Source organism: Bombina bombina, chromosome 6, assembly GCF_027579735.1.
Source record: "Bombina bombina isolate aBomBom1 chromosome 6, aBomBom1.pri, whole genome shotgun sequence".
In the NCBI taxonomy this organism is placed as follows: domain Eukaryota; kingdom Metazoa; phylum Chordata; class Amphibia; order Anura; family Bombinatoridae; genus Bombina; species Bombina bombina.
Window position 1 is genome coordinate 36,983,670 of NC_069504.1, and position 25,528 is coordinate 37,009,197.

At 40.5% G+C, this 25,528-nt stretch overlaps 1 protein-coding gene across 6 annotated transcripts in view; it reads left to right on the top strand.

The window, feature by feature from the left end:
- The window catches only part of AHCYL2 (adenosylhomocysteinase like 2), a 272,274-nt gene that overhangs the window by 242,463 nt on the left and 4,283 nt on the right, over positions 1-25,528 (top strand). For all 6 annotated transcript variants that reach the window (XM_053716364.1, XM_053716366.1, XM_053716365.1 and 3 more), the window contains exons 15-17: positions 4,517-4,595; positions 10,474-10,594; positions 24,736-25,528. The exon at positions 24,736-25,528 is cut by the window's right edge and continues 4,283 nt beyond it. In XM_053716364.1, coding sequence (XP_053572339.1) covers positions 4,517-4,595; positions 10,474-10,594; positions 24,736-24,742 — 207 coding nt within the window. In that variant the 3' untranslated portion in view covers positions 24,743-25,528. The remainder of the gene's footprint in view (positions 1-4,516; positions 4,596-10,473; positions 10,595-24,735) is intronic.

The following is a 25,528-nucleotide window of genomic DNA, read 5'->3' on the forward strand; positions in this document are numbered from 1 at the left end:
TCTGGGGTCTTTGCTGGCGGTTCTAAGACCACGGGGCATTGCGGTGGCGCCTTATCTGGACGACATTCTAATCCAGGCGCCATCTTGTCAACAAGCAAGGTCTCATACCGACCTTGTACTATCCTTCCTGAGAACTCACGGGTGGAAGGTAAATCTGCAAAAGAGTTCCTTAATCCCGAAGACAAGGGTGACTTTCTTGGGAACTCTAATCGATTCTATATCTGAGGATTTTTCTGACAGAAGTCAGGAAATCAAAGATTCTAGATACCTGTGAAGCCCTTCAGTCCAATCCTCGGCCGTCAGTGGCCCAGTGTATGGAAGTAATCGGATTGATGGTGGCGGCAATGGACATCATCCCGTTTGCTCCGTTTCACCTCCGACCTCTGCAGTTAAACATGCTCAGGCAGTGGAATGGAGATTATGCAGACTTGTCTCCTCAAATAACTCTGGAACAGGAGACAAGGTTCTCACTTCAATGGTGGTTGTCTCTGGATCATCTATCCCAGGGAACATGCTTTCGCAGACCGTCCTGGGTGATTGTGACAACAGATGCCAGCCTTCTAGGGTGGGGAGCTGTCTGGGGTTCCCTAAAGGCTCAGGGAGTGTGGACTCAGGCAGAGTCTGTTCTTCCTATAAACATCCTGGAACTGAGAGCGATCTTCAATGCTCTTCTGGCCTGGCCTCAGTTGGCTTCAGCCCAGTTCATCAGATTCCAGTCGGACAACATAACGACAGTGGCTTACATCAATCATCAAGGAGGAACGAAGAGTTCCTTAGCGATGACCGAGGTAGCCAAGATAATCCGGTGGGCGGAGGCCCATTCTTGCTGTCAGCGATCCACATCCCAGGGGTGGACAACTGGGAAGCTGACTTTCTGAGCAGGCAGACCTTTCATCCGGGAGAGTGGGAACTCCATCCAGAAGTATTCTCCAACCTGATTCTCAAATGGGGTCGGCCGGAGTTAGATCTCATGGCATCTCGTCAGAATGCCAAGCTCCCGAGATATGGATAGAGGTCCAGGGATCCCCAGGCGGAACTGATAGATGCTCTAGCAGTTCCGTGGTCCTTTAGCCTAGCATATCTTTTCCCCCTGTTTGCTCTTCTTCCTCGGGTCATTGCTCGAATCAAACAGGAGAGGGCATGAGTGATTCTCATTGCTCCTGCGTGGCCTCGCAGGATTTGGTATGCCGATCTGGTCGACGTGTCATCCCTGCCACCTTGGAGACTGCCATTGAGGAAGGATCTTCTCATTCAAGGACCCTTCCTTCATCCAAATCTAATTTCTCTGAAGCTGACTGCTTGGAGATTGAACGCTTAATCCTATCCAAGCGGGGGTTTTCTGATTCGGTCATAGAGACCTTGATTCAGGCGCGTAAGCCTGTAACTAGAAAGATTTACCATAAGATATGGCGTAAATATCTTTATTGGTGTGAATCCAAGGGCTACTCATGGAGTAGAGTTAGGATTCCCAGAATTTTGTCTTTTCTCCTAGAAGGATTGGAGAATGTTTTATCGGCGAGTTCCCTAAAGGGTCAGAACTCTGCCTTATCTATTTTGTTACACAAACGTCTGGCAGATGTCCCACATGTTCAATCCTTTTGTCAGGCCTTGGTTAGGATCAGGCCTGTGTTCAAGCCAATTACTCCTCCATGGAGGCTGAATTTAGTTCTTAAAGTTCTTCAAGGGGCTCCGTTTGAGCCTATGCATTCCTTAGATATTAAGTTGTTATCTTGGAAAGTTTTATTTCTTGTTGCCATTTCTTCAGCTCGAAGAGTGTCTGAGCTTTCGGCATTGCAATACAATTCACCTTACCTTATTTTCCATTCCGATAAGGTAGTCTTGCGTACTAAACTAGGGTTCCTTCCTAAGGTAGTTTCAGACAGGAATATTAATCAGGAGATTGTTGTTCCTTCCTTGTGTCCTAATCCTTCTTCTCAGAAAGAACGTCTTCTGCACAATTGGGACGTAGTCCGTGTTTTATAGTTTTACTTACAAGCAACTAAAGACTTTTGTCAGTCTTCTTCTCTGTTTGTAATTTTCTCAGGAAAACATAAGGGTCAGAAAGCTACGGCTACCTCTTTCTTTTTGGTTGAAGAGTATCATCCGCTTTGCATATGAGACTGCTGGACAGCAGCCTCCTGAAAGAGTTAAGGCTCATTCCACTAGGTCTGTTGCTTCCTCATGAGCATTCAAAAATGAAGGTTCTGTAGAAAAGATTTGCAAGGCTGCAACTTGGTCCTCTCTTCACACTTTTTTTCTAAATTTTACAAATTTAATACTTTTGCCTCGGCTGAGGCTGCTTTTGAGAGAAAGGTTCTTCAAGCAGTGGTGCCTTCCGTTTAGGTTCCCTATCTTGTCCCTCCCTTATCATCCGTGTACTCTAGCTATGGTATTGTATCCCACAAGTAAGGATGATGATCCGTGTACTCATCGTGTCTTTAAAAAGAAAAGAAAATGCATGCTTACCTGATAAATTTGTTTCTTTTTAGACACGATGAGTCCACGGCCCGCCCTGTTCTCTTAAAGGGACACTGTACCCAAAAATTTAATTTCGTGATTCAGATTGAGCAGGAAATTTTATGCAAATTTCGAATTTACTCCTATTATCAAATGTTCTTCATTCTCTTGGTATCTTTATTTGAAATGCAAGAATGTAGTTTAGATGCCGGCCCATTTTTGGTGAACAATCTGGGTTGTCCTTGCTGATTGGTGGATAAATTCATCCACCAATAAAAAAGTGCTGTCCAGAGTACTGAAGCAAAAAAAGCTTAGATGCCTTCTTTTTCAAATAATGATAGCAAGAGAACGAAGAAAAATTGATAATATGAGTAAATTATAAAGTTGCTTAAAAATGCATGCTCTTTCTGAATTACAAATGAACACATTTGGGGTCAGTGTCCCTTTAAGACAGGTTGTTCTTTTATGTAAATTTCATACACCTCTGCACCTTGGCTTTTCCTTTCTCTTCCTAACTTCAGTCGAATGACTGGAGTGGGAGGGAAGGGAGGAGCTATATATAGCAGCTCTGCTGTGGTGCTCTTTGCCTCCTCCTGCTGACCAGTAGGTGAAATCCCATAAGTAAGGATGATGATCCGTGGACTCATCGTGTCTAAAAATAAACAAATTTTATCAGGTAAGCATAAATTTTTTTTTCTGCTCTATCTCTTTTGCTGCACAAGCATCTGGCGGACGCGCCAGATTTGCAATCTTTTTGTCAGGCCTTGGTCAGAATCAAGCTTGTGTTAAAATCTGTTGCTCCACCTTGGAGCTTTAACCTTGTTCTTAAAGTTTTGCAACAGGCTCCATTCGAGCCATTGCATTCCATAGATATTAAGTTATCTTGGAAGGTTTTGTTTCTTACCTCTATCTCTTCTGCTCGGAGGGTTTCAGAACTCTCAGCTTTGCAGTGTGATTCTCCTTATCTCATATTTCATGCAGATAAGGCAGTTCTTCGTACCAAGTTTGGTTTTCTTCCTAAGGTTGTTTTGGATAGAAATATTAATCAGGAAATTGTTGTTCCTTCTCTGTGTCCTAATCCGTCTCATAAGGAACGTTTGTTGCACAATCTGGATGTTGTGCATGCTCTTAAATTCTATTTGCAGGTGACTAAGGATTTTCGCCAGTCTTCTTCATTGTTGGTTTGTATTTCTGGAAAACGTTCTCTTTGGTTGAGAAGTATAATTTGTTTGGCGTATGAGACTGCTCGACAGCAGCCTCCTGAGAGAATCACTGTTCACTCCACTTGGCTTTCAAAAATGAAGCTTCTGTGGAACAGATATGCAAGGCGGCAACTTGGTCCTCTTTGCATACTTTTTCCAAATTTTATAAATTTGATACTTTTGCTTCGGTGAGGCTTCTTTTGGGAGAAAGGTTTTTAAAGCAGTGGTGCCTTCCATTTAGGTACTGTATATCTGTCTTGTCCCTCCCTAGTCGTCCTTGTCCTTTAGCTTGTGTATTAGTTCCCAACAGTAATGGACTCACCATATTTTAGGAAAGAAAACAAAATTTATGCTTACCTGATAAATTTCTTTCTTTCCGGCTATGGTAGGTCCACGGCCCGCCGTTTTTTTTAGTTTTTGTTTTTTTTACTAAACTTCAGGCACCTCTACACCTTGTTACTCCTTTTCTCCATTTTTCTTTAGTCGAATGACTGGGGATTGTGGGAGGGGAGTGATACTTTAACAGCTTTGCTGTGGTGCTCTTTGCCTCCTCCTGCTGGCCAGGAGTGATATACCCAACAGTAATTGAGGACTCCGTGGACTCACCATATCCGGAAAGAAAGAAATTTATCAGGTAAGCATACATTTTGTTTTCTAGCATCAAAGGGGTTAATGGGGGGTTATGCGGGCAATAGTGCTATTGCAAGATTCCTGCTGCTTTTTTGCCATGTAGGTAACATTCCTATTTTGAACCTATGTTTACTCAACAGACCGATGGGTTGAGCATTAAAAGTGATGAGAGATTTCAGAAGTAAGATGTTTTCCTTTTTGAAAATATTTCTCTTTATTTATTGCAGGCGTTGGCACTAATAGAACTTTACAATGCTCCCGAAGGACGATACAAACAAGATGTCTACCTGCTGCCTAAGAAAATGGGTAAGTGGGAGGGGAATCGCCTGTGATATAAGGTACTGATGACATTTGCCAGCAAGCAGGCACCTTGCAAGGCATGAACTGTTAAAACTGATTAATGGGAGCCAGCAGTTCTGCCCAGCAATTTCCGTATGTGATTTACAAATAATGATTTTCCTTCTATAAGGCAGGGAGAGTCCACATTCCTTACTGTTGGGAAATACAACACCTGGCCACCAGGAGGAGGCAAAGACACCCCAGCCAAAGGCTTAAATATCCCTTCCACTTCCCTTATCCCCCAGTCATTCTTTGCCTTTCGTCAAAGAATATATAGGACTATAGGAGGTGGCAGAGAATTGTCAGAAGATTTGTATAGTCCTGTAATGGGTATGTTCCCTTCAAAAAAAGGACTGGAGTTTTAAGTAGTCATGTCAACCTCTCAGTGAAAGTATTGATGAAAGTTAGAGTCTGGAGATAATAAAATAAAATAACGCTTGTAGTATAATCTGTGTATGCAAAGCCATACGGATTAAAGCGGTAGGAAACAAAACTCAGTCCGTTATCAGCGTCACCTGCTACTCAACAATACCCTTTTTTACCTTAAAGCAACGGGCGGACACAGCCACTTTATCCATGGACGGTTGACCAGGATTCTGAAAGGACGAGGACCATGCTAAAGACGCGACCATCCACCTCTCTCCTCTCCGGTGTTGCCACTCGTGAGTGCAGGACTTCTTTCCGGATGTGACGTGGACAACACGTATCTTCGTTTCCACACACCGCTACCTTTTGGCTTCCAAAACAGGCTCTATACTGTGTACCTACTGTTTACTCTTGCCGTAACATACTGGAACAAAAACTGCGGGGCTCCTCATTGCCCCTAATAAGGTATGAGTGCAAACAAATAGTCCCAAAAAGTGTATGTATGTATGTGTATATATATAAAAAATACACTTTATTCGTTATATATAATACACTTTATTCGTTATATATAATACACTTTATTCGTTATATATAATACACTTTATTCGTTATCCAATTATATATATATTTATATATATATATATATATAAAAAATACACTTTATTCGTTATCCATTTAAAACGGCATACAGTCTGGAGATGCAGGGAAAGATTTTCTGCGAACCCATCCAGACTGCCGACTAACGGCTCCCGAGCAATCAGTGTTAACGAGTTTGCTTACTGTTACACACACAAGTCCATGTCAGAGGCGTCGCTGCAAGACTGTCACACTTGAGAGGCTGTGCCTGTTCCACAGCATGGATCCTGGAGGTAAGATTGTTTTATATATACATTGCTATACAGGGTCACAGTGTGACTCCTTTATGCCTCAATAGGATCCAAGGGTTAATATGTCCTTCAGGGAAATTATTTGAACAGCAAGGGGTTATTTATAACTGCTTTTATGTGAGTTTTTTGGGGCTCATAGACTGTGTGCTTTTACCTTAGAACAAACAGGTTTCACTTTCGTTTGGTGTGTTGCACAGCGCATAATAGCTTGGAGCCTTTTTCATAGCAGGGGAAGTCCTATCCTACGCTTTACGTGACCGGGTGTGGTCTTTTCTTCGATCTTACTACGAACATTGCTCCTAGGAGAGCGTTTTCTCTGTTAGCTGTCTGGGTCTAGGAGGTGGTGAGTGCCCCAGCCATTGGGATTATAAAGGTGCCGTTTTTTTTTTTTAATAAAGTGTTTACTTTTTGACTGTCCTTCTGTGAATATATCCTAGCTATGGAGGACTCTTATATTACATTAGAAGGTTCCGCTCCTTCTGTACTGAATAATAATTCCTGTTTATATTGTGAGGAGGCCGTGATTTGCCCGTCTGCTTAATTTTGTTCCATTTGCCTAAGCACTGTTCTAAAGTCTAAGAAGGGGGAGACAAGCCTGCTAATACTCATAGCGCTATTAGACCCTCTGAGCTGTCTATCTCTCAGGAATCTGGATCCTGAGAGATTACTACCCTACCCACTCCACATGCAGTTCCCCGCAGCACAACTAATCCTCCATCTGGAGGGGGCTTTTTTCCTGTGGATTTTACTGCGCAGTTACAATCGGCGGTGTCTGCGGCCCTGAGTGCCTTACCTTGCTCTAATAAACTCAAGAGAAAGGTTAAACCTAGTTCTCCTAAATTAGCTATTAAGTCCCAGCTATCCGAGTATGAATTAACCTCTGTAGCCTCAGAGGGTGAACTTTGAGTCGTAGTCTTCAGTTTCTAAACCTCCTTCTGTGGAGGAACCCTCCTTTAGATTTAAAATTGAGCATCTGCGTTTTTTATTAAAGAAGGTTCTGTCTATTCTACTCTCCCTTAGGAACCTAAGATCCCTAAATTAGACAGGATTTATGAAGACAGGAAGGTCACTCTGACTTTTCCTGTGGCAGTTAAGATGGCGAACATTATTTGTTAACGAATGGGAAAGAATAGGAACTTCTTTTCCCCCCTCGTCTACTTTTAAAAAATGATTCCCGGACTCTCAATTAGACTTATGGGGCTCCATCCCTAAAGTGGATGGCACTATTTCTATGCTGGCTAAGCATACTACTATACCACTGGAGGATAGTTCCTCTTTCAGAGAGCCTATGGATAAGAAAATGGAAACCATTCTGAGGAAGATGTTTCAACATACAGGGTTTTTATTTCAACCGGCGGCCACGGTTGCTGAAGCAGCTACCTACTGGTGCGACACTCTGTCGGAGCTTATTGAGGTGGAGACTCGTCGATCGGATCGAGTAGGGGGCAGACGGTCTATTTTTTTTCAGACGCTTGGTTCCAGGATGTAGAGGATCCTTGGGTACTGGAGATTGTATCTCAAGGATACAGGATAGGATTCAAGTCTCATCTGCCCAGGGTCAGATTCCTACTCTCCAGTCTGTCTACAAGACCAGAAAAGAGGGCTGCCTTCTTAGGTTGCGTACAGGATCTCTCCTCTCTAGGAGTAATTGTCCCAATACCTACAGCAGAAAGAGCTTTGGGGTTTTATTCAAACCTTTTCGTGGTTCCAAATAAGGAGGGAGCTTTTGTCCAATTCTGGACCTAAAGTGCCTAAACAAGTTTGAGTGTTCCCTCTTTCAAGATGGAGACAATTTGGTCAATCCTTCCTCTTGTTCAGAAAGGACAGTTTATGACCACAATAGACCTGAAGGATGCATACCTTCACGTCCCGATACACAGGGAACATTTTCAGTTCCTGAGGTTTGCTTTTCTGGACCAGCACTTCCAGTTAATAGCTCTTCTGTTTGGCCTAGCTACTGCTCTAAGGATATTTTTGAAGGTTCTGGGAGCTCTTATAGCCTTTACCAGAACACAAGGTATTGCAGTAGCGCCTTACCTGGACGATATCTTGGTACAGGCACCATCTTTTCGTCTAGCGGAAGAACATTCTGAATTTCTTCTCAATCGTCTTCGATTACATGGATGAAAGATAAACTTGGAAAAGAGTTCTCTTACTCCAAGTACAAGGGTGAATTTCCTGGGAACTATAATAGACTCCATATCCATGAGAATATTCCTCAGATCAGAGACGTTGCAAGCTAACATCTGCATGTCTTGCCGTCCAGGCCTCCTAGAGACCCTCAGTGGCTCAGTGTATGGAGGTAATCGGACTCATGGTGTCCTGCATGGACATCATTCCTTTTGCCAGATTCCATCTAAGACCCTTACAACTATGCATGCAGAGACAATGGAACGGCGACAATTCTGATCTGTCTCAACAGATCGTGCTGGGCAGCCTATCGAGAGACTTACTCTCCTGATGGCTCTGTCCAGATCTGTCCTAAGGCACGTGCTTTTTGAGATCTTCCTGGGAGATTGTGACTACGGATGCAAGCCTTTCTGCCTGGGGAGCCGTTTGGGGTGCCAAGAAGACACAGGGTCTGTGGACTCGGGAGGAGTTCTCCCTTCCGATCAATATTTTGGAACTCCGGGCAATTTCCAAGGCCTTGAAGGCTTGGCCCCTTCTGGGTTCGTCCGAGTTTATCAGATTCCAATCAGACAATATATTGCCTACATAAACCATCTGGGGGAACAAGAAGTTCCTTGGCAATGAGAGAAGTATCTCAGATACTAGAGTGGGCGGAGTCTCACAGATCTACACTGTCAGCGATCCACATTCCGGGTATGGACAACTGGGAAGCGGACTTCTCAGCAGGCAATCTTTTCACCCAGAGGAATGGTCTCTCCACTCCGAGGTGTTTGCAGAGATATGTGAGTGGGGGACGCCGGAGATAGATCTCATGGCATCCCACTTCAATACCAAGCTACCCAGGTACGGGTCAGGGTCGAGGGATCCTCAGGCAGAACTGATAGATGCCCTATCAGTACCATGGAGGTTCAGACTCATATCTTTTTCCTCCATTACCGCTTCTCCCTCATATGGTAGCGAGCATCAGTGATTCTAAATGCTCTGTCGTGGCCGCAAAGGACGAGGTTTGCGGATCTGGTGGGGATGTCCTCATCAAAATCTAGATTCTCTGAGGCTGACTGCGTGGAGATTGAAAGCTTAGTCTTAGCCAAGAGAGGGTTTTCTGAGAGTATTATCGACACTGGTTCAAGCTCATAAGCCAGTTACTCCTCGTATCTACCATAAAGTGTGGAGGACTTATTTGTACTGGTGTGAAGAGCATGACTTTTCCTGGCATAAGGTTAAGGTTGCCAGAATTTTATCTTTTCTCCAGGATGGACTGGAGAAGGGTTTATCTGCTAGATCCCTAAAGGGACAGATATAGCCCCTGTCGGTGCTACTGCACAAAATATTGGCCAAGCTTCCGGATGTGCAGTCCTTTGTTAAGGCTCTATCTAGGATCAGACCTGTGTTTAGATCTGGGGCTCCACCTTGGAGTCTCAATCTTGTTCTTAGTGTTTTGCAGCAGGCTCTGTTTGAGCCTATGCATGCTGTTGACATTAAATTGTTATCTTGGAAGGTTCCTTTTTTGTTGGCTATTGCCTCTGTGCACAGAGTTTTTGACATTTCTTCTTTGCAATGTGATCTGGTTTTTCATGCTGGGAAGGTGGTTTTACGCACAAAACTAGGGTTCCTCCCTAAGGTGGTGTCGAATCGTAACATTAATCAGCGAAGGAACGTTTGCTTCACAATCTAGATGTGGTTCATGTTTGTCATCTATACGGGGAAGCGTAAGGGCAGAAGGCTACTAAGACTTATGGCTTATGAAACAGCGGGACGACAGCCTCCTGAGAGGATAACGGCTCACTCCACTAGAGCAGTGGCTTCCTCTTGGGCTTTTAAGAACGAAGCCTCAATGGATCAGATTTGCAAGGCAGCTACCTGGTCCTCCTTACATACTTTTTCTAAATTTTACAAGTTTGATGTGTTTGCTTTGGCTGAAGCAGCTTTTGGGAGAAAAGTTTTGCAGGCTGTGGTGCCCTCAGAATAGGGCCTGCCTCTTTTTTTTTTTTTTTTTTCTTCCTGTTTCCTCAGTGATTCAGTCAGTGTCCTCTGGAGCTTGGGTATAGTTTTCCTAACAGTAAGGAAGAAGGTCGTGGACTCTCCCTGCCCTATGGAAGGAAAACACAAATTATGCTTACCAGAGAAATTCCTTTCCTTCCTGGCAGGGAGAGTCCACGACCCTGCCGTTATTTGTTTTTGATGGGCGGCTCCTTTTTTACTTTTTATATTTCTTTTGGCACCTTTATACCCTGATGTTTCTCCTACTTTTCCTTGTTCCCTCGGCAGAATGACTGGGGGATAGGGGAAGTGGGAAGGATATTTAAGCCTTTGACTGGGGTGTCTTTTCCTCCTCCTGGTGGCCAGGTGTTGTATTTCCCAACAGTAAGGAATTAAGTTGTGGACTCTCCCTGCCAGGAAGGAAAGGAATTTATCTGGTAAGCATAAATTTATAAATTTATGGGGGGGGGTTTCACTCCTAGATGAGTATGTGGCCAGTCTCCACCTGCCTACCTTTGATGCCCACCTGACGGAGCTGTCGGATGAGCAGGCCAAGTATCTTGGGCTCAACAAGAATGGGCCTTTCAAACCAAACTACTACAGGTGCGTACAACCATATAAGCGTGCAGGGACCATTTAGTGGCTTCATAGGCGACATAGCATGCAGCCGTGCACTGAATATTGTTACCTCATTTGGTTATGTTTAGATATTAGCTAAGAGTAGCAAAGTCTAAATGAACTAGTATATAACAATTCTTACTGCTACCACAAGACTATTATATCATAGTAAGGGAAGCACAAAGGGAGGTGTAAAACGCGTTAGTATTTACCTATTGAGGTGTCAATGTTCAGTCAGTTTTAAAATGATTTCTAATAAATATTTTTCATTATGGAACAAAACTGCTTCTAAATTAAATATTTTAGTCTGTAATCCTATTGCTCCCTATGAAACCCTATGGGAAGCATTCCTTGAGAAGCTCACATTAAAACTATTTTTTTTTTTTTTTGCCTATTACCCCAGTTGAATGGGCAGTTCTTGATTTACTACCTAAGGTTATGCTTCTCAACATTTTTTGGAAGGTCCTTTCCTATTCCAGCATGAGTGTTTCTCTGCACAAAGTGAGGTCCATGAAGACCTGGTTTGACAAGTTTGTTTGTGGAGGGACTAGAGTTCCCTGTTCCCTCACCTCAACCCCATTGAACACCCTTTGGGACGATTCTGAACGCCAATTACAAGCTAGACCTTCTTGTCCTATCAGTGCCTGACTTTGTTGGTGGCCTCAGAAGATAAAGTAGATAAAAACTACATAGTGAAGCACCATTAAGGCAGGAAACCCAAACACAATAGGATTTTACTCACATTTTAGAGAGCTATATCTGAGCTCTCAGTAATATAGGTGTATGATTAAAAAAATTTATTAAAATAACAGGACAACACAACATAAAGGCATTTAAGGACTAGCACACTGGCTTTACAGAAGAAAACGCTGACACACTCATCATTATTCATTGGAACCAGCTTTAATGTTACTGCAGATTAGTTAACCGCCTCTTGTGATGTAATAGTCCTTTTAAAACCAATGTTCTACTCTGACGGACGTTTTCCTCCATCGGAAACGTTGGTTTCCTGCATTAATTTGATCTTCACTATATATAGTTTTTATCTCCTTTATCGTCTGAGGCCACCAATGGAGTGGATATTGGAAAGTCCTCTACATATAAGACTATATCCTTTGATTCACTGAGTTAATTTTGTTTAACACAGATTTTAAGTTTCAGTGTTTAGTTTATTAAACTCTTGTTTCTTTCATGCAATTAGCAAGAGTCCATGAGCTAGTGACGTATGGGATATACATTCCTACCAGGAGGGGCAAAGTTTCCCAAACCTCAAAATGCCTATAAATACACCCCTCACCACACCCACAAATCAGTTTTACAAACTTTGCCTCCTATGGAGGTGGTGAAGTAAGTTTGTGCTAGATTCTACGTTGATATGCGCTCCGCAGCAGGTTGGAGCCCGGTTTTCCTCTCAGCGTGCAGTGAATGTCAGAGGGATGTGAAGAGAGTATTGCCTATTTGAATTCAATGATCTCCTTCTACGGGGTCTATTTCATAGGTTCTCTGTTATCGGTCGTAGAGATTCATCTCTTACCTCCCTTTTCAGATCGACGATATACTCTTATTTATATACCATTACCTCTGCTGATTTTCGTTTCAGTACTGGTTTGGCTTTCTACAACATGTAGATGAGTGTCCTGGGGTAAGTAAGTCTTATTTTCTGTGACACACTAAGCTATGGTTGGGCACTTTTTTATAAAGTTCTAAATATATGTATTCAAACATTTATTTGCCTTGACTCAGGATGTTCAACATTCCTTATTTCAGACAGTCAGTTTCATATTTGGGATAATGCATATGAATAAATCAATTTTTTTCTTACCTTAAAATTTGACTTTTTCCCTGTGGGCTGTTAGGCTCGCGGGGGCTGAAAATGCTTCATTTTATTGCGTCATTCTTGGCGCTGACTTTTTTTTTATGTTTCCGGCGTCATACGTGTCGCCGGAAGTTGCGTCATTTTTGACGTTCTTTTGCGCCAAATGTGTTGGCGTTCCGGATGTGGCGTCATTTTTGGCGCCAAATAATGTGGGCATCATTTTTGGCGCTAAAAAAATATGGGCGCAACTATTGTCTCCACATTATTTAAGTCTCATTATTTATTGCTTCTGGTTGCTAGAAGCTTGTTCACTGGCATTTTTTCCCATTCCTGAAACTGTCATTTAAGGAATTTGATCAATTTTGCTTTATATGTTGTTTTTTCTATTACATATTGCAAGATGTCCCACATTGACACTGAGTCAGAAGATACTTCTGGAAAATCGCTGCCTGGTGCTGGAGTTACCAAAGCTAAGTGTATTTGCTGTAAACTTATGGTATCTGTTCCGCCAGCTGTTGTTTGCACTGTTTGTCATGACAAACTTGTTAATGCAGATAATATTTCCTTTAGTACTGTTACATTACCTGTTGCTGTTCCATCAACATCTAATACTCAGAGTGTTCCTGATAACATAAGAGATTTTGTTTCTAAATCCATTAAGAAGGCTATGTCTGTTATTCCTCCTTCTAGTAAACGTAAAAAGTCTTTTAAAACTTCTCATTTTTCAGATGAATTTTTAAATGAACATCATTCTGATTCTGATAATGGTTCTTCTGGTTCACAGGATTCTGTCTCAGAGGTTGATGCTGATAAATCTTCATATTTATTTAAAATGGAATTTATTCGTTCTTTACTTAAAGAAGTCCTAATTGCATTAGAAATTGAGGATCCTGGTCCTCTTGATACTAAATCTAAACGTTTAGATAAGGTTTTTAAATCTCCTGTAGTTATTCCAGAAGTTTTTCCTGTCCCTGGTGCTATTTCTGAAGTAATTTCCAGGGAATGGGATAATTTGGGTAATTCATTTACTCCTTCTAAACGTTTTAAGCAATTATATCCTGTGCCATCTGACAGATTAGAGTTTTGGGACAAAATCCCTAAGGTTGATGGGGCTGTCTCTACTCTTGCTAAGCGTACTACTATTCCTACGGCAGATGGTACTTCCTTTAAGGATCCTTTAGATAGGAAAATTGAATCCTTTCTAAGAAAAGCTTACTTGTGTTCAGGTAATCTTCTTAGACCTGCTATATCTTTAGCGGATGTTGCTGCAGCTTCAACTTTTTGGTTAGATGCTTTAGCGCAACAAGTAATAGATCATAATTCTCATAGCATTATTATTCTTCTTCAACATGCTAATAATTTTATTTGTGATGCCATCTTTGATATCATTAGAGTTGATGTCAGGTATATGTCTCTAGCTATTTTAGCTAGAAGAGCTTTATGGCTTAAAACTTGGAATGCTGATATGTCTTCTAAGTCTACTCTGCTTTCCCTTTCTTTCCAGGGTAATAAATTGTTTGTTTCTCAGTTGGATTCTATTATCTCAACTGTTACTGGAGGGAAAGGAACTTTTTTACTACAGGATAAAAAATCTAAAGGTAAATTTAGGTCTAATAATCGTTTTCGTTCCTTTCGTCACAACAAGGAACAAAAGCCTGATCCTTCATCCTCAGGAGCGGTATCAGTTTGGAAACCATCTCCAGTCTGGAATAAATCCAAGCCTTTTAGAAAATCAAAGCCAGCTCCTAAGTCCACATGAAGGTGCGGCCCTCATTCCAGCTCAGCTGGTAGGGGGCAGATTACGTTTTTTCAAAGAAATTTGGATCAATTCCTTTCACAATCTTTGGATTCAGAAAATTGTTTCAGAAGGGTACAGAGTTGGCTTCAAGATAAGGCCTCCTGCAAAGAGATTTTTTCTTTCCCGTGTCCCAGTAAACCCAGCGAAGGCTCAAGCATTTCTGAAATGTGTTTCAGATCTAGAGTTGGCTGGAGTAATTATGCCAGTTCCAGTTCTGGAACAGGGACTGGGGTTTTATTCAAATCTCTTCATTGTACCAAAGAAGGAGAATTCCTTCAGACCAGTTCTGGATCTAAAAATATTGAATCGTTATGTAAGGATACCAACATTAAAAATGGTAACTGTAAGGACTATCCTGCCTTTTGTTCAGCAAGGGCATTATATGTCTACAATAGATTTACAGGATGCATATCTGCATATTCCGATTCATCCAGATCACTATCAGTTTCTGAGATTCTCTTTCCTAGACAAGCATTACCAGTTTGTGGCTCTGCCGTTTGGCCTAGCTACAGCTCCAAGAATTTTTACAAAGGTTCTCGTGCCCTTCTGTCTGTAATCAGAGAACAGGGTATTGTGGTATTTCCTTATTTGGAAGATATCTTGGTACTTGCTCAGTCTTCACATTTAGCAGAATCTCATACAAATCGACTTGTGTTGTTTCTTCAACATCATGGTTGGAGGATCAATTTACCAAAAAGTTCATTGATTCCTCAGACACAGGTAACCTTTTTAGGTTTCCAGATAGATTCAGTGTCCATGACTCTATCTTTGACAGACAAGAGACGTTTAAAATTGATATCAGCTTGACAAAACCTTAAGTCACAATCATTCCCTTCGGTAGCCTTATGCATGGAAATTCTAGGTCTTATGACTGCTGCATCGGACGCGATCCCCTTTGCTCGTTTTCACATGCGACCTCTTCAGCTCTGTATGCTGAACCAGTGGTGCAGGGATTACACAAAGATATCTCAATTAATATCTTTAAAACCGATTGTACGACACTCTCTGACGTGGTGGACAGATCACCATCGTTTAGTTCAGGGGGCTTCTTTTGTTCTTCCGACCTGGACTGTAATTTCAACAGATGCAAGTCTTACAGGTTGGGGAGCTGTGTGGGGGTCTCTGACAGCACAAGGGGTTTGGGAATCTCAGGAGGTGAGATTACCGATCAATATTTTGGAACTCCGTGCAATTTTCAGAGCTCTTCAGTTTTGGCCTCTTCTAAAGAGAGAATCGTTCATTTGTTTTCAGACAGACAATGTCACAACTGTGGCATACATCAATCATCAAGGAGGGACTCACAGTCCTCTGGCTATGAAAGAAGTATCTCGAATTCTGGTATGGGCGGAATCCAGCTCCTGTCTAGTTTCTGCGGTTCATATCCCAGGTATAGACAATTGGGAAGGGGATTATCTCAGTCGCCAAACGTTACATCCGGGCGAATGGTCTCTTCACCCAGAGGTATTTCTTCAGATTGTTCAAATGTGGGGACTTCCAGAAATAGATCTGATGGCCTCTCATCTAAACAAGAAACTTCCCAGGTATCTGTCCAGATCCAGGGATCCTCAAGCGGAAGCAGTGGATGCATTGTCACTTCCTTGGAAGTATCATCCTGCCTATATCTTTCCGCCTCTAGTTCTTCTTCCAAGAGTAATCTCCAAGATTCTGAAGGAATGCTCGTTTGTTCTGCTGGTAGCTCCAGCATGGCCTCACATGTTTTGGTATGCGGATCTTGTCCGGATGGCCTCTTGCCAACCGTGGACTCTTCCGTTAAGACCAGACCTTCTGTCGCAAGGTCCTTTTTTCCATCAGGATCTCAAATCCTTAAATTTAAAGGTATGGAGATTGAACGCTTGATTCTTAGTCAAATTGGTTTCTCTGACTCTGTGATTAATACTATGTTACAGGCTCGTAAATCTGTATCTAGGGAGATATATTATAGAGTCTGGAAGACTTATATTTCTTGGTGTCTTTCTCATCATTTTTCCTGGCATTCTTTTAGAATTCCGAGAATATTACAGTTTCTTCAGGATGGTTTGGATAAAGGTTTGTCTGCAAGTTCCTTGAAAGGACAAATCTCTGCTCTTTCTGTTCTTTTTCACAGAAAGATTGCTAATCTTCCTGATATTCATTGTTTTGTACAAGCTTTGGTTCGTATAAAACCTACATAAGAAAAAAGAACTCAGTAGTGCTAAGAAACAAATACGTGAGTGACCACTTAAGGTCAGCTAATATTAAGGTAGATTCCAACCGGTGTACCAGCTTTAGGAAACTTGCATAAGTGGCTGCAGAAGCAATTTATCAGAATCAATCCCCCACTGTTGCCCAAGCCTGCTTACTATACCGGAAACTTTGGGATCTGCGATGCACGGGTACCTTGTACCATCTCCAAGTGCTCGTCTCTCCACCGGCTCAGCTGCTTGGCGTCCTCGTGGGTCTGCAAATGTACGGCGTCTCTCCTTCTCGATGAGCGCTGGATCCTATTTGCTGGTATAAGTGTCAATCAGCGGTAACCAATCCGTAGTAAGGAGCAATGCTGAAAGTTCACCAATGTCTATTAGCTGCAAACACACACCTCCCCACAGCTCAAAAACTCCAGGATTCACTGGCAAAATAGTGAAGTATAGAAAAGCGGTAGTCCTGGAGAGTATAATTAAAACGTCTTTATTTCAAACTCGGATTAAAAGCAAATGGCAAACACAAGTAAAAGCATAACAGGTGTGGCATTAAGTCAATTTCTCCTCCTTGGAGTTTGAATTTGGTTCTGGGGGCTCTTCAAGCTCCTCAGTTTGAACCTATGCATTCATTGGACATTAAATTACTTTCTTGGAAAGTTTTGTTCCTTTTGGCCATCTCTTCTGCCAGAAGAGTTTCTGAATTATCTGCTCTTTCTTGTGAGTCTCCTTTTCTGATTTTTCACCAGGATAAGGCGGTGTTGCGAACTTCTTTTCAATTTTTACCTAAGGTTGTGAATTCCAACAACATTAGTAGAGAAATTGTGGTTCCTTCATTATGTCCTAAGAATTCTAAGGAGAAATCATTGCATTCTTTGGATGTAGTTAGAGCTTTGAAATATTATGTTGAAGCTACTAAGAATTTCCGAAAGACTTCTAGTCTATTTGTTATCTTTTCCGGTTCTAGGAAAGGTCAGAAGGCCTCTGCCATTTCTTTGGCATCTTGGTTGAAATCTTTAATTCATCATGCTTATGTCGAGTCGGGTAGAACTCCGCCTCAAAGGATTACAGCTCATTCTACTAGGTCAGTTTCTACTTCCTGGGCGTTTAGGAATGAAGCTTCGGTTGATCAGATTTGCAAAGCAGCAACTTGGTCTTCTTTGCATACTTTTACTAAATTCTACCATTTTGATGTGTTTTCTTCTTCTGAAGCTGTCTTTGGTAGAAAAGTACTTCAGGCAGCTGTTTCAGTTTGAATCTTCTGCTTATATTTTCAGTTTTTTTCTTTATAAGATTTAAACTTTATTTTTGGGTTTGGATTTTTTTCAGCGGAATTGGCTGTCTTTATTTTATCCCTCCCTCTCTAGTGACTCTTGCGTGGAAGATCCACATCTTGGGTAGTCATTATCCCATACGTCACTAGCTCATGGACTCTTGCTAATTACATGAAAGAAAACATAATTTATGTAAGAACTTACCTGATAAATTCATTTCTTTCATATTAGCAAGAGTCCATGAGGCCCACCCTTTTTGTGGTGGTTATGATTTTTTTGTATAAAGCACAATTATTCCAATTCCTTATATTTATGCTTCACACTTTTTTCTTATCACCCCACTTCTTGGCTATTCGTTAAACTGATTTGTGGGTGTGGTGAGGGGTGTATTTATAGGCATTTTGAGGTTTGGGAAACTTTGCCCCTCCTGGTAGGAATGTATATCCCATACGTCACTAGCTCATGGACTCTTGCTAATATGAAAGAAATTAATTTATCAGGTAAGTTCTTACATAAATTATGTTTTTTTTTTATTACAAGAAGCAATAGTACACTTAGTTCATTTTTTTGTAATCTCTTTTTTTTTTGTATTCTCTGTTATTATAAACTTGACAATGTGCAGCAAATATCAGCAACCTTTAAGAGAGTATATATTTTCAGTCTTCACTTGTATGCAAGTTGCTGATATTTGATTATTATGTTTTGATTTTATTTTTTTTGCGCACATTGTTTCTAGTGGTATGTTAGCAATCTGAGAAGATAAATCTGTGAAGAAAGATCACATACAGAGGGCACCTCCTAGTGTAATACTGTGGTTGTAAAAGAATATGTGCAAATCTTGTGTTGTGATTATACTCACAAGGATGGCAGCACCCAATGTGCTACGTAACTCATGCTGGGAACTCTGTGTCCCAGCAAACTGATCCTAGGTATGAGAACAAGGACCCAGATGTCCGTACCGGAACAGATCAAGCTCAGGCTTTTAAAAAGTTCCATATATTTTATTTAAAAACAAGATAAAACTGAAGGTGCATGCATTCACCCAGAGCATCTAAAAACAATGCAAATTACAGATTGCAACGCGTTTCTCAGCTGTGCTAGCTGTTTCTTCAGGCATCTGGAAGCACTGGCTTTTAAGTCCAAACTAACCAACCCCATCCCCCGAGCTGTAACAACCCATTTCCTGACAAGACAGGTGTAGTTAATTTACATTCATTCTCTTACAAAATATGTCTCTAAGGGTGCTGAAACCTAATGATATTAAACAAACTCAAAACCAGAACACATTGGTCTGATCCCCAATAAACTGACATTATATACATGCATATCATAAAAACCCCATAAATGTACAATAGGAGCAAAATAATTTTATAAACATATGAACCCATATCATAATTGCAATAGAAATCTATGGTGCATCCATCACCAAAAATAGTTACCACCAATCTTTTAAACGTCAGTGAATGAAAATAACTTTAATAATATTGGTTCATCTTTATACATCAACCGGTATATGCTTAATACTAATTACTCGTAACCAGGGATAGGCAAGGTGTCCGTACACGGACACTGGTGTCCGTGACTAGCCCTTGCAGTGTCCGCCACAACCTTAGTATATGTTTTGATTGAATAATAGGAATAAAAAAAAATATGTAGTGTGAATAAAGTTAGTGGTTTGTCAAGAGACTGCTAGCGATATTGGGTGATAAGTTATGGAATAACTAAAGCCTGAGTGAAATACTGAATGTGTATCTGCATCAGTATAATAACACCCAGCTCTATACAAAGACACAGTAGTGACACTGGCACATGCGTATAGCCAGACAAGGGCTGGTTATGGGCTCAGTGGTATCTGCATCAGTATAATAACACCCAGCGCTATATAATGACACAGTAGTGACACTGACACATGGGTATAGCCAGAGGAGGGCTGGTTATAGGATCAGTGGTATCTGCATCAGTATAATAACACCCAGCGCTATATAATGACACAGTAGTGACACTGGCACATGGGTATAGCCAGAGGAGGGCTGGTTATAGAATCAGTGGTATCTGCATCAGTATAATAACACCCAGCAATATACAAAGACACAGTAGTGACACTGGCACATGCGTATAGCCAGACAAGGGCTGGTTATAGGGTCAGTGGTATCTGCATCAGTATAATAAAACCCAGCGCTATATAATGACACAGTAATGACACTGGCACATGCGTATAGCCAGACAAGGGCTGGTTATAGGGTCAGTAGTATCTGCATCAGTATAATAACACCCAGCGCTATATAATGACACAGTAGTGTCACTGGCACATGTGTATAGCCAGAGGAGGGCTGGTTATAGGATCAGTGGTATCTGCATCTGTATAATAACACCCAGCTCTATACAAAGACACAGTAGTGACACTGGAACATGGGTATAGCCAGACAAGGGTTGGTTATAGGGTCAGGGGTATCTGCATCAGTATAATAACACCCAGCTCTATACAAAGACACAGTAGTGACACTGGAACATGGGTATAGCCAGAGGAGGGCTGGTTATAGGATCAGGGGTATCTGCATCAGTATAATAACACCCAGCACTATATAATGACACAGTAGTGACACTGGCACATGGGTATAGCCAGAGGAGGGCTGGTTATAGGATCAGTGGTATCTGCATCAGTATAATAACACCCAGCGCTATATAATGACACAGTAGTGACACTGGCACATGGGTATAGCCAGATGAGGGCTGGTTATAGAATCAGTTGTATCTGCATTAGTATATTAACGCCAAGCACTATAAAATAATATTTTAATTTCAAATGTACCTTGGTGTCCTTTACTAAGATCTGTACTTTGGTAAATGTCCGCCACAGCCTTTGTCTGTGCCTATCCCTGCTTGTAACATATAAGGACCTATATGTAATATATAGATCCCGATGTTTCCCCCTTTGCACTTAGTAATGCACTCACCATGTTAATAGGTTTTGAGTAAATACCCAAAGTGATCCCTTGGAAACCTCTTTTCATTCGATCTTAAACAAAATCACTCTGTGCGTTTCCTAGTGATGTATTGTGATCTGATCGTGCGTGGAGAGAGAGGCCAGGTTAAGAAATAATTATCTGGTCATACAACAACAATGAAGTGGCAATAACGGATGTTACTTCCGTATACGTCACCATGGGCGTTTTCATTGTAATTTAATCAGGATATTTTCTGCCTATGATGGTAATGTGATGTTTACGGATACAAGCTGGAATCCAGTCTCACATTCACACTAGTGATGTAATTCGTGTTAAGGAAAAAGGGATTTCCACAAACTGTCAATAGCAGCAGTGGCTCAATGCATGCACCGCATTAAGCTAAGTGCATATCTAAAGTATGTGCTTGAGTGCTACAACGCTCCTATCAAGTGATATTTAAAAACATGTGATAAGAATGCTATGTTAAGTGGGGTTATAAGTCTTTGATGGTGCGTGAGCTTATGCATATGTAAATATTAAACATAAATAACACAAGTACATATTAGTGATAGGTAATAAAAGTATTAATCTCTAAAATATGCTTGTGCTGGAATCGAAATATATTCAATATATAAACATAAAAACCTCTATCTAGTAATGAAATGTATAATGTTCTTTTGATTTAATGAAATTTATTACGATTCATTATTGTGACGTGAAGCTTGAAAAGGGCACATAATGTGTAATTAGTTAGAATGTGATGTACATAAAATAAAAAAATTGCCAGTTTTTGCCAATCTGGTGATGGACAGGTTCGAGGAAACCTATATAAACCATCAAAACTGGGGCCAGAGCCTGGTCTTCTATGGTAGGTACATTGATGATCTGATTTTTGTTTGGGATGGGACTGCTGAACTGGCTAGAGAATTTGTCACACATTTGAATGACTATCTTTCACGAGTAATATACAGAAAACCCATATTGAGGACCTAGATGAGGTCCTTTCATGGGACTCTGATGGGTCTATTTCCTCTCACACTTTTTTTAAGATAGTAGATAGCAATAATTTTCTTAAATATAATAGCAATCATCTTAGAAGCTGGAAAAAAGAACATTCCATACAGCCAATTTCGTAGAATCAGGAGAAATTGCTCTAAACTAGATACATATGAGCAACAGGCCGAAATCCTTGAAAATAGATTTGGCGAAAAAGGATACCCTAATTATCTTATAGAAGGAGGTTATTTGAAGGCAAGATCCTTGGACAGGGTAAAAATTATAAATCCAGAATATACGAATATTCAAATGAAGAAATCCAATACAACAGAACATCAACAAAAAAATGTCTTATTACGAACTATAATTCTAATCATAGAATAATAAAAAAGATTATCAATAAACATTGGGGTGAACACTATAGGAATATCATGAAAAATTGTAACAAACACAGTGTATCCAGAGATCATAGAATATGCCAACAGTGAGCCGCATGTAGTTTCCGTATAACCCCTCTGGAAAGTATCCCTCATGTACAGGGATCCAATAGGTTTACTAGACTCCGCCAAATAGAGACCTATTGGATTTTCAAATTTGACAGTCTGTTTCCGTAGGGTCTTAAAGAAAACATTGACATGGCGCCCTTCTCATTTTTTCCATGTGGGGTACACATGCACTGTAGGAAAAACTTTTTTGCAATTCCCGTAAAAACTGTTCTCATTCTTGTTTGTAAACCCTTTTTGCATTTCGAATGTCCCTTTTATAATGACATACATTCACAAGAGATAACTACGATAGAAATTTAGTGTCACCACTTTAAGATTACACATCTATTATAGTTCACTCCTACTATACTGAGGCTAGGTATTCACATTTTAGTTGCAGTAGTACAACTCTTATAGTGGATTATTCACCATAGATTAATATAAACTTACATACGTATAGTATGCTTATTTACTTACCATTCACATATATTTGTCACTACTCTTATCCACTTCCATACATATATTTATATACACTTTATTCTTTTCCATATATCTATTTTACATATTATGAAATATTTATTCATCCCATATATATATATATATATATATAATCACTTCCAATCTCTTCCCCTTTCCCATTTTTATTTTATGTACATCACATTCCAACTCATTCCACACACTTTATGCCCTTTTGAAGCTTCACATCACAATAATGAATGTTAAACAATTTCATTAAATCACAAGAATAAGCTCACGCACTATCTAAGAGACTTATAACCCCACTTAACATAGCATTCTTATCACATTATTTTTTTTAAATATCACTTGATAGGAGCATTTTAGCACTCAAGCACATATTTTAGATATATTCACTTAGTTTAATGCGTTTTACGCATTGAAACACTGCTACTATTGACAGTTTGGGGAAATCCATTTTACCTTGGAACTCAAGCACACACTTTAGATATATTCACTTAGCTTAATGCAATGCACGCATTGAGACACTGCCGCTATCAGCAGTTTGGGGAAATCCCTTTTTTCTTAACACGAATTACGTCACTTGTGACGTTTACATATACAAGCTGGAATTCAGTCACATATTCACACATTACCATCATAGGCAGAAAATATCCTGATTAAATTACAATGAAAATGCCCATGGTGTCGTATACGAAAGTAACATTCATTGTTGTATGACCAGAGAATTATTTCGTAACCTGGCCTCTCCACGCACGATCAGATCACAATACATCACTAGGAAACTCACATAGAGTGATTTTGTTTAAGATCGAATGAAAAGAAGTTTCCAAGGGATCACTTTGGGTATTTACTTAAAACCTATTAACATGGTGAGTGCCATTACTAAGTGCACATGGGGAAACATCGGCATCTATATATTACATATAGGTCCTTATATGTTACGAGTAATTAGTATTAAGCATATATAGGTGTATCGATGTATAAAGATGCACCAATATTAATAACGTTTTTTCCAATCACTGACGTTTGAAAGATTGGTGGTAACTATTTTTGGAGATGGGTGCACTATAGATTTCTATTGCAATTATGATATGGGTTCATATGTTTATAAAATTCTTTTGCTCCTATTGTACATTTATGGGTTTTTTTATGATATGCATGTATATAATGTCAGTTTATTAGGGATCAGACCAATGTGTTCTGGTTTTGGGTTTAATATCATTAGGTTTCAGCACCCTTAGAGACATATTTTGTAAGAGAATGAATGTAAATTAACTACACCTGTCTTGTCAGGAAATGGGTTGTTACAGCTCGGGGGGATGGGGTTGGTTAGTTTGGACTTAAAAGACAGTGCTTCCAGTTGAACAACAGATGCCTGAAGAAACAGCTAGCACAGCTGAGAAACGCGTTGCAATCTGTAATTTGCATTGTTTTTAGATGCTCTGGGTGAATGCATGCACCTTCAGTTTTATCTTGTTTTTAAATAAAATATATGGAACTTTTTAAAAGCCTGAGCTTGATCTGTTCCGGTACGGACATCTGGGTCCTTGTCCTCATACCTAGGATTAGTTTGCTGGGACACAGAGTTCCCAGCCTGCGTTACGTAGCACATTGGGTGCTGCCATCCTTGTGCGTATAATCACAACACAAGATTTGCACATATTCTTTTACAGCCACAGTATTACACTAGGAGGCGCCCTCTGTATGTGATCTTTCTTCTCAGATTTATCTTCTTGGATTTGTTCTTTTTTCTTTGAGAGGAGCAGCCGTGACATAAATCTTGGATTGCACCAAATGGAACTGAAACTACACCTCACACTGACCAGACTGTTAGTCTTCTATTTGACTCCAATACAACTCTTGTTTGTAAAAAAAATATTGTGTTATCTTCACTGTATAGTGTCTATTTTTAGACCATTGTCTTTTCATTTAGTTTATTTTATTATTAATACTGTTAGTTTTTATGATTATCACTTTGTACTATTGCACCCCCTAGAGTTAGACACGATAGTGTCACCAGCAGTTTAATATGTTAGCAATCTGACCTTCCTTCACATAAGGAAATGTGTTTTCTGTTCCCTGTGAATGATTGATAGGATGTGTTTGGTGTTACGCACTCTATACCCAGTACTAAGTGTTCTTGTCTCTCTACTTCCAGGTATTGAGGCCGGCTGACCGCAGCCAGAAGTAACAGGAGAATGGGGGATAATCTGATGTAAATGATAAAACAACATAAAGAAGCCTTCACAACCACTGTACAGCCAGGTCTTGTCTCACATGAGATGGGCTTTCTGCCATATTAGCTACATCACCTTAGGGTATTTATTAAAAAGAAGCCGCCTAGAACATTGTAATTGCTGTCTCTGCCAGTCTGTGAACTGGCGCGGGGGGGTGTCCTTGTCCCCTCTATCATACCTTGTTCTTAGAGGCTTATTGCGACCTTTAAAACACTGCACATCCCAGTATCTATTGGGACGGGGAACAAGTTAACAAGTCTTGGGTTTAAGGATACATTTATTTTTGGCTAACTTGTATATTTTTTCTTTTCTTTTTTTTTTCTTTTTGGATGAATGTCTTAAATTGAAAATCATTATTTTATTGGGTTTTTTTGTTTGTTTTTTAACTGCTGAGTTTTTTCCCTTGTCATTTTGACTGTGAAATTAGTGTCCGGCTGCTGGGACGGCTCCTCTGTCACATGACACTAAGGAACACTTCACTAAACTGTGAAAACCATGAACCGCCGTAACTAGTCATGTGATCCAATTAAAGCTCACTGACAACCCGTGATGACTCTTCCCTCTAAGTTTTTACCAATAATTCCTAAGCCCCCTAGTTCCAAGAACGCTACATTTCTCCTGGCGTACAAGATTACTCCCCTTTAGTGTTTGTTGTTTTTTATTTTGTTTGCTTGTGACTTGGCGCCAGTGGTCACAATAACACCTTCCTAGAAA